The 13561-nt window shown below is 58.6% G+C and overlaps 1 protein-coding gene and 1 long non-coding RNA gene across 2 annotated transcripts; one reads left to right on the top strand and one right to left on the bottom strand.

The window, feature by feature from the left end:
• Nucleotides 1-1040: 1040 nt before the first annotated feature.
• Nucleotides 1041-4578, bottom strand: C1QL4 (complement C1q like 4). The gene is made up of 2 exons (XM_007072978.2): nucleotides 4042-4578; nucleotides 1041-1895 (listed from the first exon to the last, which is right to left on the bottom strand). The coding sequence occupies exons 1-2, from the start codon at nucleotides 4576-4578 to the stop codon at nucleotides 1716-1718; spliced, it is 717 nt and encodes a 238-aa protein (XP_007073040.2). The 3' UTR covers nucleotides 1041-1715.
• A 1607-nt stretch (nucleotides 4579-6185) lies between these two features.
• Nucleotides 6186-6713, top strand: LOC122240098. The gene is made up of 2 exons (XR_006219427.1): nucleotides 6186-6259; nucleotides 6426-6713. It is a non-coding gene; the product is annotated as an uncharacterized LOC122240098 (long non-coding RNA).
• The last annotated feature ends 6848 nt before the right edge of the window (nucleotides 6714-13561 follow it).

Below are 13561 nucleotides of genomic sequence, written 5' to 3' on the forward strand. Positions count from 1 at the left end.
GAGAGAAAGAGAGACAGCATGAGTGAGGGAGGGGCACAGCGAGAGAGGGACACAGAATCTGAAGCAGACTCCAGGCTCTGAGCTGTCAGCACAGAGCCCGACGCGGGGCTCGAACTCACGAGCCATGAGATCATGACCTGAGCCGAAGTCGGACGCTCAACCGACTGAGCCACCCAGGTGCCCCTCTTTTTTTATTTTAAATGTTCATTTACTTATTTTGAGAGAGAGCAGGGAAGGGGCAGAGAGAGAGAGAGAAAATCCCAAGCAGACCCAGGGCTTTCAGCTCAGAGCCTGACTCGGGGGCCTTCCACAAACCCGAGAGATCATGACCTGAGCCAAAACCACGGGTCAGATGCTCAACCAACTGAGCCACCCAGGCACCTCAATAAAGTTTCTAAAGTGTCCAAATGTCTGTTTCCCTCCCGGCTGACCTAGGCCAGCTACGACTGTTGCTCTCCAATTGCCCACACGGTGGCAGTGTCCTCCAGCTTAGAGGCAGGCCCTGGGCTCCCCCAGGCTCCCAAACCTAAGAGCTATCCTAAAGGCAGACCGCTCCTGCCCATCCCCACCCCTCAGCAAGCTCTATGAGTGTGTGTGTGTGTGTGGTGGTAGGGACCGGAGCGGGGGGCAAATGTGGGCCTTTGGGGACCTGTTCTTTTTGCTTCTTGAGATCAATGCCACTCCTAGGAGCCATCAGCAACTCCCCAGCCCCTAGCGCTCCTCTTCTTATAAGTCCACCTGCATCAGGCAGAAAGCAGAAGGACCAGACCCATATCTCTGGAATCCTCCCTTGTTAGTGTCATTCTGGCTGGTGTCTCCCTACAGTACAAGGTCGCCAAGCTCTCCTGAAGCTGATACTCCTCCCTTCCCATATCTGAGCAGAAGAAGCCCTCCTCTTTTCCACCAGAGACACACCTTGCCAGGAATAAGTAAGCCTTAACCTCTGGCAGAGGGTGGTAGGGCGAGAGTCCTTGAAAAGAGTGAGGGAAAGGGTCAGCCATTTTCCCCCACGCTGTGCACCAAGTTAAGAGGCACACACATTCTCCAACTTTGCTTTATTGGAAGAGGCAACAGCAGCTGTAGCCCCAGGGCCTAGGTGGAATGGGGGTGAAATGGGGACTGTACAGAATGAGTTTTAAATGCTAGGAAAGAATTCACTCCTTCCTCCAGTTCACAGGAAGGCTGCCAAGGCCGGTGCCTGGAGCCTGAAAATGGGGATGAGGGAAGGAGAGAAAGTTGTGACAGAGGACGAGCCTGACCCCTCCAAACGTTTCATGTCCTCCCACCTAGATAGGCTCCTGTTTCTGCTCTCCATCCCCGCACACACACCACCACCACCAAATGCCGGGGCTTCCTTTCTGCTTGCAGCTCCGGGTGGTGAAGCTGTTTCCAAGCTCCTAGCAGAAGAGAGGGCCCGACCTCCGCCCCTCTCGGATCAGCTTTGACAGGCGCGCACTCCGAAGCCGGCGGTCCCTTCCCGAGCCGCTCTGCTCCTCCTTAGCCCGGCTTCCTCCTCTCCCCGGCCACTTAGACCTCGGAGCGTCCCCGGAGCGCCAAGAGTCCGCCCAGCACGGCCGCCTCCGGGAGCGGGAGGGTCTGCCCCACCGCCAGGCTCTCGAAGGATAGGATGGCGCCTTGGGTGGGACCGGCTGAAGGTGGGTGAGGAGGGGAGCGGAGGCGAAGGGCGAGCGGGGGCGCGGGGGATGGGGCCCTGCTCAATCCGGGTAGATGATGAAGCCAGAGAAGGTGCTGTACTTGTTGGTGTTACCGCCGTGCACCTTCCCGCCGTCCAGCTTGATGAAGACTTCATCGCCCACATCCAGGTGCAGGATGACGCTGTTGCTGGCGTAGTCGTAGTTCTGGTCCGCGTCCTGAGCAATGGCGCTGGCCCGGACCTAGCGGGGGAGAACAGAACAACCCACTCACGCCCCGTGCGGAGCTGAGGGTGGAGAGAAGCGTCGGGCGGAATAGGCGCAGCTGGGCCTGTGAAGGCGGCGCGAGGGTAGCAGGCTGCAGGGGCTGGGGAGGACAAGGAGAAGGCAGGAGATCGCTGAGCTTCCCAGGCACTGCCATTTACCAGCTGTGCGACTCGGCCAAGTTTCACGCCTGCTCTGGTCGTCAACGTGAATTATAAGATGGGAGGTAATAATAGAGCCTACCTCATAAGGTTATTAGGATTAAGTGAGTTACTACGTGTGAAGTGTGTTAGAATAGTACTTAGCACCTAGATAGTGCTATATAGGGTTTGCTATTATTTAAACAATAAAATTAGGCTGTAGGATAATTTCTAACATTCTGAACCTGCTCTGACCTCCTAAACTTGGATTCCCTCCCCTCAGTGATAGGGCACAGGTGTGTCTGTATGTATGCAAGCAAGGGTGCGGGCCATGGGAAGGTGCAATGATGCATTCTCGCCTCTGGGTGCCCTTTCCCCTTCTAGCCCCCACCAGCGCCATGACATGGGGGTCGCCTTCTGCCCCAACAGGTAACCCCTCCTTCCCTCTGGCCTCGCTGCTGGTCGCCTCCTGTGCCCAGCCCCTTCCCCAGCCCCCCTCTTCCCGTCCCGCGGGGGCTGGTTATTAACTCATTAATTATTCATCATTATTCTAATCACTATTTACCGTCCCCAGGGCCGCAGCGCCCGCGCCGCAGAATACAGAGTGGGAGCCGCGGGCCCCCGCTCCCTCAGAAACCGGCACACTCTAGACAGACACTTGCCCCCTCCAACTGCTCACCGACACCCTGCATAGACCATACACACCTACTCAGTGCCACATGCACATAGACGCTGCTCTATTTTCACACCTTGGCACCCTGCACCCACAGAACCTCACATCACGCACACACGCTCTCACTCCCTTACACACATACAGCCCTCACTCCCATACAGACACACATACACACTCTCTTTTCTTGGGTTTCTGAGGTGACCCTGCTGGGAGGAGACCCCAGTGCAGTGCCTGCTAGTCCTGGAGCTGGAGGGTGCGGCAGCCGGCAGCCGTAGCAGGACCTGGGTTCGGACACCAAGACCAGCAGGCCTGATGCACCACGGTCAACACCACCCCATGGTGCGGGGCATTCAGAGGTCACCGCTCAGCCCCAGTCTTACCTCCTGCGATTTGTGGGGCCCAGGCACCTCCTCAACCCCCGCCCCTGAGGCTTCTCGTTCCCTCTATGGGTGTCCCGGCCCTCCAGCTGAGTCCTTGGAGCTATTCTCCCAAGCCAAGGTGGCAGTGACTCCGACTCTGACCACAGGGGCAGGGAGTAGCAGAACCTGGAGGCCAGAGGTTGCCAGGAAGATGTGGGGCCTACAGAACCAGGCCCGGGGCCAAAGCCTCTGCTTGATCTGCCCTTTGCCTCTTTCCCCCTCCAAAGCCCTTCTGTCATGCTGCCTGGCTGGCCCCTGAGCTGCCACATCATTTCCACCTCTGCCTACTGACTCAGTATTAGTATTAGGGTAAGGCCAGCTGTAGAATTGGTCCCAGGCCCCGGGGGGAATGCGTTCTTTTTTATGTTCTACTCAAAAATCCAAGCTAAATGCCCCCACATGAGAACAGCTGCTGACAGCCCATGGCCAGAGATCCGGATTCCATTCTAATTTGAAGGAGCCAGACTCCAGGTAACTCGACCATGGTGAGGCTGAGAAACCCAAAAGCCAGAAGACCTGTCTCAGGAGAGAGGGTGACCAAAGACAGGATAACTGGCAGGGAAAGACACCAAACAAGTTTGGTGTAGGGTTGCCTATATAGTTGGAGCATGAAATAGCAGCTGTAGAGACATTAAGCTTTGTGTCCCGAGCTCTGATTCTGACACCATTCCTAATGCTCGTTGAGACCCTGGGCAGGTCATTTCCTTTCTTTGGCCGCTAATTCCTCTTTGGCTAGATGAAAGGATTCAGAAGTTCTTGGCAGCCTGGCGTTTCTAGACTCAATGACGTTGTTGGGAGAGGGGTTCGAATGCAGCCCTCCAATGTAATAATGAGTGCAGGGAGATCTAGAAAGCTACCCTGTCGCCTCTGGGCCTGGGGTGGGGGCATCTCACCTGTCCATTCTTCATCAGGTCGGCCCACATGCTGGTGCCGTCACCGCCGCGCATGAGCACATGGTAAGCGAAGAAGTAGACACCTGGCATGGGGCAGGTGAACTTGCCGCTGGCCGCCTCGTAAGCGTTTCCCACGTTGGTCACCACGTCGTCGAAGCGCAGCACCTCATAACCTTCGTGTGGCCGCCGCAGACCCGCGTAGAAGGCAATTCGAGGCACGTAGCCGGCAGGGGGCGCCACCCCGCCAGGGCCTGGGCCGGGAGGACCTGGTGGACCTGGCCTGCCCGGCTCTCCTGGAGGCCCTCTGGGACCTGGGGGTCCCGGTGGCCCTCGCAGACCTGCCTTCCCGCGCCTGCCCACCTCTCCCTTGGCGCCGGGAGGGAAGGGGGGCACGGAGGAGGGCGCGCCGTCGGGTCCAGGGCCTCGAGGCCCGTGTGGGTCGCACACCATGCGGCAGCGACCCAGCATCTCATAGTGCGCCGGCCCGCGGGAGCTGTGCACCAGCAGCGGAATGGCCACCAGCAGCAGCAGCACCATGGCCACCCCGACGGCCGCGCCCGCCACCCGCTTGCGGCGGCTCAGCCGCGACGCGGCCAGGGCCAGCAGATCCTCCTCACTCTTTGGCGCAATGGCGGCGGAGGCCCGGGGCTCTCCGCGGGCCCCGGAGGCGGTGGCCGGGCTCGGGCTTGGGTCGGGACCCCCCCGACGGCTGCGCCCGGCCCCCCCGCCCCTGCGGGCTCCCGCCTCAGCGGTGCCGTTCCCCAAACCTTCCGTCAAGGCGGAGGTTCCCCCCCCCCCCCGCCCCGTAAGTTGGGCCAGGGGCCTCCCGACGGTTCAAAACCCGCGGTCCTCTATTACCCTCCTGTGCAGCCTAACGTCCCCGGGCGCCTGAAATCAGCGGCTTCTCGGACGGCTGGTTTCTTACAGATCTAGGATGCCTGCTTTCCGGACAGCTGCCTTCTCAAGGATGGCGGCGCCTAGGTCCCCGGCTACCCAGACGGATCGCTCCCGGTCGGAGCAGGGGACTACTCTCCGCTCTCTGGACGTCCCGGGCTCTGCGCTGCGGGTGGCGCCCACCGGACGCGACCTCCTTGGAGGTTTGCGCTCTGGTTCTTGGAGCGCACTGACGCGCCTCTCTACCCCCGCCACGGCCCCAGACCCTGCTAGAGCCTGGCCCCGCGTTTCTCCCCAGCTAGAGCTCTCCCTCTCTGCGTCCCTAACCTTCCTCCCCTCCCTCCCGGGGCGGCAGTGCGGGTGGTGTGAGCCGCTGCGCGGCGGGAGCCTCTATAAGCGGCCCGGGGCGGAGCGACCCCTGGCGCCCAGAGTGGGAAGCGCGGGGGCGGGGCAGGCAAAGGCCCCCACCCGCGTCCCCTCAGCTTCTCTGTGCCTGCCTGGTTCTGAGCGGATTCTGCAGGGGTTCGCTCTCCCCACCCTATCCTTACTTTCACCGCACCCAGAGTTCGGTATTCCTGGATTCCAGAGGAAGCCAGAAATAGATATGGGATAAAAAGGGGTCTAGATACACGCAGAAAAAAAGACAGAGGTGGATTCCAGAGCTAAAAAGCACCCTCCACCAAAAGAAAAGAAAAGCCCACAAACATACAAGAAGGGTGAATAAAAGAAATTCGCCACCCCACGCCCCTCAGTGCCCGTGACCCAATAACATTTGGTAAAGGGTTCAATGAGTACATGTTGGCCTGAACTGGAAAAGGCAAATTTCCAGCCACCTCCACCCTCGACCCCCAGTGTTGGTGCGTGGGGGTGGGGGGAGCGCAGAGCAGAGCAGAGGGTGAGGGAGAGAGAGAGAAAGAGAAAACAGATCAGTCTGGGGGAGCGAGCAGGAAACCGACAGGAAAGCAGAGAAGGAGCGACAGAGACATCAAAGAGACAGAAAGCCAGCTAGAGACGCAGAGACAGAGACAAAGCTTGGAAAAGAGACTAACTGACAGGCCCAGGAGGGGGAGAGGGGAGAGACAGAGACAGAGAGAGAGAGACAAGAGCTGAGACAGGTTGACAGATCGAGAGAGAAATGTAAATGGCGCGCTGCGGAGAGACACCCAGGTCCGTGTTCGGACTCCAATGTGACATATCAACTGTGGGGAAGATGCGGGGGCGGGGCGGTTTTTCCAACAGAGTGGTATGCTCTGGGTCTGTGCATTGTGACAGTATGCTGGCAAGTGCGGTCCGGCCATGGGACCCTGGTCTGGTGTGTTCCTGGGTGAGTGGGATTGTGGATTGTGTGTTGTCTTTGTGTGTGTGTGTGTGTGTGTGTGTGTGTGTGTGTGTGTGTGTGTGTGTATGAGGGCTGGTTGAAGGGAGGTTTCTGTGTTTGGCTTCCTCGTAGTCTCTACATGTGGGACCCCACGAATGCCATCTCTCCTTAGGACTGAAGAGTAGAGAACCTGCTGGGGAGAAAGAGTCAGAAAGCAGCTATCGGCTCACTTGTCCTGCCCTGCCCAGCCCAGCCCAGCCCAGCACCACCCCTGCCCTGGTCCCAAACCTTGTCCAGCCCCAGCATCTCTGCCTCTTTTCCCTTCCTAAAAGTCTGTGTTTCAATAGAGACCCAAAGAAGTCGGTCCCCACGTAGCAAATGTTTGAGGAAGGGATTTGAAGTTGGTGATGCAAATTAGCACAACTAAAATGCAGATTAAATGCTGGGCGCCCTCCTGTGAGAGGTGACTGTTTCTGTCATTCCGAGTGACCAAGAGGGGCCCCACGCTTTGATAGATCCCTCTCTGTGAGGGGTCAGGGTCCATGAAAAAAGCCAGTGGCTTCATCCTTCTTTAGGGTTTGGCACCTCTGGGGGAAATTTCTTGCTCACAAGGGACTCCAGGGCCAGAAGTTTGGAGAAGGGGCAAAAGTGAGGATGTTTGGAGACCCTGGAGGTGTGCAGCTGCAAAGGACCTCTTATTGACTAGGATAGGCCAGGACTGTGATATATAGGAATAAGTTGTGCAAATGGAAGGCACAGGGCACACCAGGGCATGATTATTGGGCAAAAGATGATTCCCTCATCTCATTTTCCGTACCCCTTCCCTGCACCTCCCATCCCATAATGGTGCAGGAATAAAGAGGTTGCTGAGGCTGGGCCAGTGTCGAGAGAGGCCCCTACATGCTTGAAAGGGTTGGGAGAGAAAGGATTGGCAGTCAGTGGGGGAGGGGCCTCCTCCTCCAACCATAAATACAAATTTTATTCAAGGTCTTTGTCGCCATTTGTCTTCCTCGGGGGGCTGAGGGCCATGTCGGCCCCGTGCATGTCTAATTCCGGAACTGCTCCCCCAGGCTGGATGATGGATGGATCAGAGAGGAGAGAGCAGGCCAGGGCTCACGCTGGCCTACCCTGCCCGATCTTCAGGCCCCTTCGTCCCCAGGTCCTGCCACCCTCTCCTTCCTCCTCCCTCCTCTCCTGCCCTCCCTCCACTGACCAGAAGCCCTCACTGCTCAGCCCCACTCCCCACCCCACTCTCCTACTCACCAAGGCCCTCTTTTTGAGCCCCTCACCTCAGCCCCTTTCAGGTCCCAGCCCTCTTCTCTCTGGAGCGTCCCTTCTCCTCCCGTCCCCAGCCCAGGCTGTGAGCTGCGGTGACCAGCAGGGCTGCAGGCGGCAGCGGGTCTGTGTGGTGGGGGGAGCAGGCTTGGCTCACAGGGAGCCGAGGGGCCAGCTCCATGAATTTATTCATGTTCTGTTGCTCTTTCCCCACGCTCTGGAATGAAGCTGCCAGCTCACCAGGTCCTTATTGCTTCCCCTGCAGCTGTCACATTCGGCCGAGGAGGGACCTGGGTAGGGTCAAGGGCGGCCGGTGCTCCGGGGGCCAGAAGCCAAGTGTCTGGGCTCAAGAGGAAATGCCAAGGCCCAGGCTGGGATCTGGGACAATTTATCCAGGGCTCCTCAGGCAGCCGAACTGGGAGGCCCCAAGAAGGTGGTGTGGTTGGGAGTGGGAAGTAGGCAGAGAAGGGTCTGCTACAGGACATAGCAAGGGCTGTGGAGGTGAGGATGAGTCTGATGGGGGAATGGGAGGAGAGAGGAGGCCTTTAAAGAGTCCCCTAGACTCCCCTATGTAAAAGCACAGCCCAGGAGCGCCTGCCTGGCTCAGTCGGTGGAGCATGTGACTCTTGATCTTGGGGCCATGCGTTCAAGCCCCACATTGGGCATAGAGCTTACTTCAAAATAAATAAAATAAAAGCACAGCCCAATCTGAATCTTACCTTAACCTCCATCCTTGACTCTGCACTAACCCTGATCCTAATTCCAAATTATACACTTGACTCCTCTTCAATCCTAAAATGAATCCTAACTCCATAACCTGAGCCTAAATGGAACACATCTCTTGTCTCTCTTGGCCTGGAACCCAGGGGTCTCCCAAGAATTTGCCCCAGAGCTTACAGCCAGGTGTGTGTCAGAGTTCTGAGGACCAGACTTTGGATTAGCATGTGATTAGCATATGATTTGCATGTGATATGTGCCTTCTACTCTGAGGAAGTTTTCGTGTTAAAATTTTATGAAGTCTAGTGGAAAGGTCCTGGCTCCTTGAAGGTTCTCTCTTTTTGTTCCTTCTCCCACACTCCTTGTCACTGACCCAGGCCCGCTCAAGGGAAGAAGAAGAGTGAGGAGATGAGCAATAGAGGGCTCATGGGAGGAAAGATCCTAACAGTGTGACCTGTCCCTGTCACTTGCAGTGTAACCTCCACAGGCCTCAGTTTCCTCGTTTGTAAGAGGAGAGGAACCAGCTGGCTGATGTCACATTAAGATCTAAGAAAGCACTTTTGTTTCCTTGCACTCTCTCCTTCCTCACTTTTCAGGGTAATTCATAGTGTGGCCCCCATCCCCTCACAAACATTCTGGCTTCCTGTTCCCACATCTAAGATTATGCAGAGCTGGAAGCAGCCTGTGTTGCCTGGTACCAGACGCCTGGTATGAAGAGAAAAGAACTTTGCACACCTGAGGGGACAGGGGATAACATGGAAAGGGAAATAATACTGTATTGTAGGGCTTTCATATGCAAGTTCTTACTACGTCCTCGAAGCACCCCTGAGTGGTGGATATATTTGTCTCCATTTTACAGTTGAGGAAACTGGTCCCAGAAAGGAGACCATGGCTTGTCCTGTATCACCCTGTAAGTGGCAGGCCTAGGACTCGAGTTTTGATCTCTGTGCCCCAGAGAAGAGAAATGGCACCGGAGGCAGCGGAGGGATGAAAGAAGCAGGACAGGAGTGGGGGGCGAGATTTGAATGAGTCTCAGGGGAGACCTATGTGTGTGGGGCCGGCGGTTGGCTCAGTGTCCCTGATCCCTCACCCCAGCGCTGTGGAGCCTGACACCCAACAGGTGCTCAATTGTTAGCTAACGGTTGGCAGAAGTTAGCAGCGGAGAGGAGTTGTTCAGAAGGAAGAGGAGTGGGCAGAGAAAAGGGATGGGGAAAGAAACCAAACAAATCGGAGGAAAATGTTATCAAGAGGCGAATGAGAGGAAAGCTGGCCAGGAGGGCTGAGGACCGCTCTCCTCCTCCCACCATGGGTGGGGAAACAGTCATGGCCCAAGATTCTGTGCACCCTTTGCCCCATTGCTCCACAGGCCTCGGCCACAAGGCGAGAGGGTCAGTGTGCCAGCTGGCCTAGGGCTTCCATTCCCCTCCCGCACCGCAGCTCTGTACAGCCTTGGGCTCAATGGGCTGCGCTGACTCCCACAGGGAGGGGTAGTGATTGTTTGCAAGGTGTTTGTCAGGCCAGATCGCGCTGCTGACTTACTTCCTCAGCCCTTGACCCCTGGCCAGGTGCGTCTCCTCGCCCTAGCCTCCCTCTCCACCTCCTTTTGCTCTCCCTGGCCCCCACCCTCCGCCGGCTCCAGCTTCCAGTTAATGAAATGTGGCGAGCGGCCGCACAGACAGCTGTCAGACCCCTCATTTCTCCGCCGGGATATTGGATCCGCGCTGGGAAACCGACAGGTGAGCAGAGGAGGGGTTTGCGGGGGGCCGAAGGAGGGGCGCCAGCTGGCGAGAGCCGGGAGCCCAAGAGGCAGCGTCAAGCTCGAAGCCTCGAGGGCAAGGCTAAGCGGGTCGGCCCTAGGATGCTCTTTCTGTTGGTGGCACCTAGCTCTTTCCTCTTCTCCAACAAGCAGGAGACGTAACGAGCCCCATATCCAGCGCGCCCAGAACCGGGTCGACCCGGGACGCCTGGTCCTGCGCCCTAGGCGGGCCTGGCTCCCGTGTGCGCCGCGCGCAGCGCCTCTGAGCCGGCAGCCGCGGCCCGGTGCTTCCTCCCACCTCCTTCCATCCTTTCCTTCTTGCTCCCCCTCCTTTCCGCGCTCCCTCCCCGGCGGCCGCGGCCTTTATTAGGGATTCCGCGGCTGTCGGTCCCGCCATCCATCCTGTCCGCCGGCAATTAGGCGGCCAGACAAAGAGCAGCTTCGGATGGATGAGGGTCCCGGCGGATCGGAAATGTGAAGGGTCAGCGCTGCCGCCCGCGGCGCACCCCGCTCCCCCCTCCGCATAATCACCGGCCGCCCGTCACTCAGCCGGCCGCCCGGGGAGCTCCGGGGCCCGGGCTGGGGAGAGGGCGGGGGTGGGACTGCAGCCTAGGCGCCTAGGGCTAGGAGAGAGCGGACCACAACAGGGACGCCTCCTGCGGGAAAACGGAGGACTGCGGGAGGCCGGAGGCACCTGCAGGAGAGAGAGAGGGCAGGATATGGCCCCCCGGCGTGACCTGAAGGCGGACTGGAGGACCGCTGCCTTGGGGGCTTCCAGTGCGGAAGCAGGGATCTAGCTGCAGAAGAGGGTGGTGGCCCAGGCGCCCCCTGCTGGGAGACTGGGGGACGAAGTCCTAACGGCCTCTGGTCTATACAGGTGGAACTGCGCCCAAGAGGAGCTTTCCTAGGGCAACTGAGGGTCTGTAACCTGGTGCGCCTCCTATTGGAATAGAGTGATACTGTGCTTCTATCCCCCGATCTCCCACGCAAAATCCAACCCATCCACATGAAATCCAGAAAAGCTCCAAGGCTGGGAGAACCCTCACGGAGCCAAGAGGAAGTTCAAGGAGTCCGGGTTTTACTGCGGATTCTTTGGCTCTAGCTCCCAGCTGACAAATCAACATCTCAATCTGACAATTAGTGGTCGAGGTGGGGGGAGAGGGGCTCTCGTCGCCTGGGCCGCTTAGCCCTCACGGCGGGCGGCAGAGAGGTGGGCGGTGGCTGGCAGTGATGAACGACTCCGGGGGGGCCCGGGGCCCGGAGCGCGCATTCATTACTCGACTGACAGGCGGACGGCGGGCCGGCGAGCAGTTAGTGGACGTGCGGGGAAAGAGGCCAGTGGCAGGAGGGAGAGTAAGGGAGGCGTTTAATAGCCCCACCGCTGGGTCAGCTCCCGGTTCTTTGCCTCTATCTTGGTACTTGACTTCTTGAGCTCTGGCTCACAGCTGTTGGAGCTGGCTCTGGTTGTAGAATTTGGCGGCCGGGGGGCCGGGACCTAAGCCCTCTCTTTGGGTTAGGCGATTTAAGGTCTAATATCAATAGGTGTGTGGACAGGCCTTAAGACTGGGCGCTTCAGCTTGACCTGGGAGGCATTGTGCATGTCTGTGCACACAGAGATGGTGTGTGTGACAGGGATGGATGAGTGTGGATCACACGTGTAAGTCAGTGACAGCGTGGGTCAGCGTTAGGAATGTGTCGACCTGATTTTGTCAGTGGTGGTGTGTGTTGTCTGAGGATCAGCTGCAGCCTCTTCCTTCATGTCTGTGCTCCCCCCCCCCCCACTACTTGCTGTCAGCTCTCTCTCTCTCCAGTTCTGTAGGAAATGGCAGTGTGCACAGTGACAGCTGAGGTATGCTGCTGGGGGTGGGGGGGATAGATGTTAACTGTGAGGATGCTGGTCTGGACAACTGCTCCCTTCCACCATTTCCACCCAAAATGTCACCTGTTCCCCAAGCTTTCTGAAAGTAGTGGATGCTTTTTGCAAAGCTTGGAGACCCATTTGCTGAGCCCTGGGGAAGGAAGTGGTCACTACTAGAGTTTTCTATAGTCCACACTCCTACATATACACAATCTTCATCACATACAGGATGTGCTCTCCAGCCCATCTGGGTCCCCAGGCGGTCAGAGAGGAGAAGGTGGGTCTCAGGCACAGGTCAGATCATCAGACCTCCAAGAGAGCCCAACTCTTTGGGGCCTGGGCTAGTGGCCCTTGGGACCCTTACCTTTTGGACCTTAGGTCCAGTTACTAGTTGACACCTTGGGAGACTAATGCTAATTATAGTCTGATTCCTTACCCCAATAACTCTCTTTCTTCACCTGGCTTTGTCCTCCCCCACTCTCAAACACACTAAAAGGTCAAGCCGAACTTTCTTCCCAGCGCTGAATCTCCTAGGTCTATAGGGCAGAGTTGGGGGTGACTCTGTATCTCTGGTTGCCTGCTTTGTTCGCTGGCTCTCAGCCACCTTCCCTTCGCCTTGCTCTTCCTCATAGCTAGGGTGTCTCTTGGAGCCTTTATATCTTTGTCTCTGTACCTCTCCTTGCGTCCATGTTTAGGGATCTCCTCCAAATTTGTCTTCCTACATTTTGGGTTATGTCTTTGTTCCTCTAGGGGTTCTCTCATTGGGAATACGCCAGTGCAAGTTGAGGTCCATGGGAATGGGAAAGAGAGCAGGGCTTCCTTCCTGCTCCCATCTAGAGACGACTGAAACCCAAGGATGGCCACACAGTGTCAGGGCCTGGCCACGACCAGGTCGCTTCTCATTCAGGGCACAAGCACCTGGTCGATGCCCCGCGGTCCCCCCGCCCCGCCGCCCTGCCGCCCTCCTCCAGCCCCTCCCCCGCCCCCTCCGCCCGCCTGGAAAAGGCAAATTTGACATTTTTAAATCCCAAGCCTTAGAGGGATCGATGCGGCCCGGGGGCCCCGCCCGGGGTCGATATTCCTGATTGGGAAGCGGCCGCTGCGCGGAGTCCGCGTGTAAATCACCCGGACTGGGGGAGGGGGCACGGGCGCCAACCGCGTCCCCGGCAAGCAGAGCCAGGCGGGGTCCCGGCCCTGGCCGACCCTAGGGCAATGGAATGAGGAGACCCACTGGCCTCAGAGACCGGGAGACAAGCCCGCCCAGGGGCTCTCCCCCCTCCCGGCCCAGCTCTGCCAACTCTGCGGGCCGGCTCCGTCTCGCTTCAGCGGCCGCCACCCTCCGTTGCCCCTGGAGCCGCCGGGGAGGCCGGTGTCGGAGCCAGCCATGCGGCGGCTCCTCTCAGGCCGCTCCCGCGGGGCCTGGGCTTCGGCGGCGGCTGTCACGAAGCCGACATGCCGGGCGGGCCGGCAGGGGCGGGTGGCGGGGGAGAGGAGTGGGGGGAGGAAGGCTGGGGCGGCTCTGGCTCACAGTGGGCGCGCAACAGATGTTTGCGCTATTGAGGGACAAGGTGGTGTGGGGCACCCGGCGGCGCGGAGCCTGGGGCTGGAGGGCGCGCGCGGGGCAAAGGGTGGCCTAGACTTACGGGGGGTGGAAGTCTGGCCACCCAGCGGGGGTGAGAGGAGCTCTGGGGACGGCTGAGCT

The sequence above is a fragment of the Panthera tigris genome, chromosome B4 (assembly GCF_018350195.1).
Source record: "Panthera tigris isolate Pti1 chromosome B4, P.tigris_Pti1_mat1.1, whole genome shotgun sequence".
Classification (NCBI taxonomy): domain Eukaryota; kingdom Metazoa; phylum Chordata; class Mammalia; order Carnivora; family Felidae; genus Panthera; species Panthera tigris.

Coding starts and splice junctions, on each gene's coding strand:
- C1QL4 (XM_007072978.2), bottom strand. CDS start 4,578: ATGGTGCTGCTGCTGCTGGTGGCCATTCCGCTGCTGGTGCACAGCTCC. Junction 1,896..4,041: donor ACCTGATGAAGAATGGACAG/GTGAGATGCCCC, acceptor CTCCCCCGCTAG/GTCCGGGCCAGCGCCATTGC.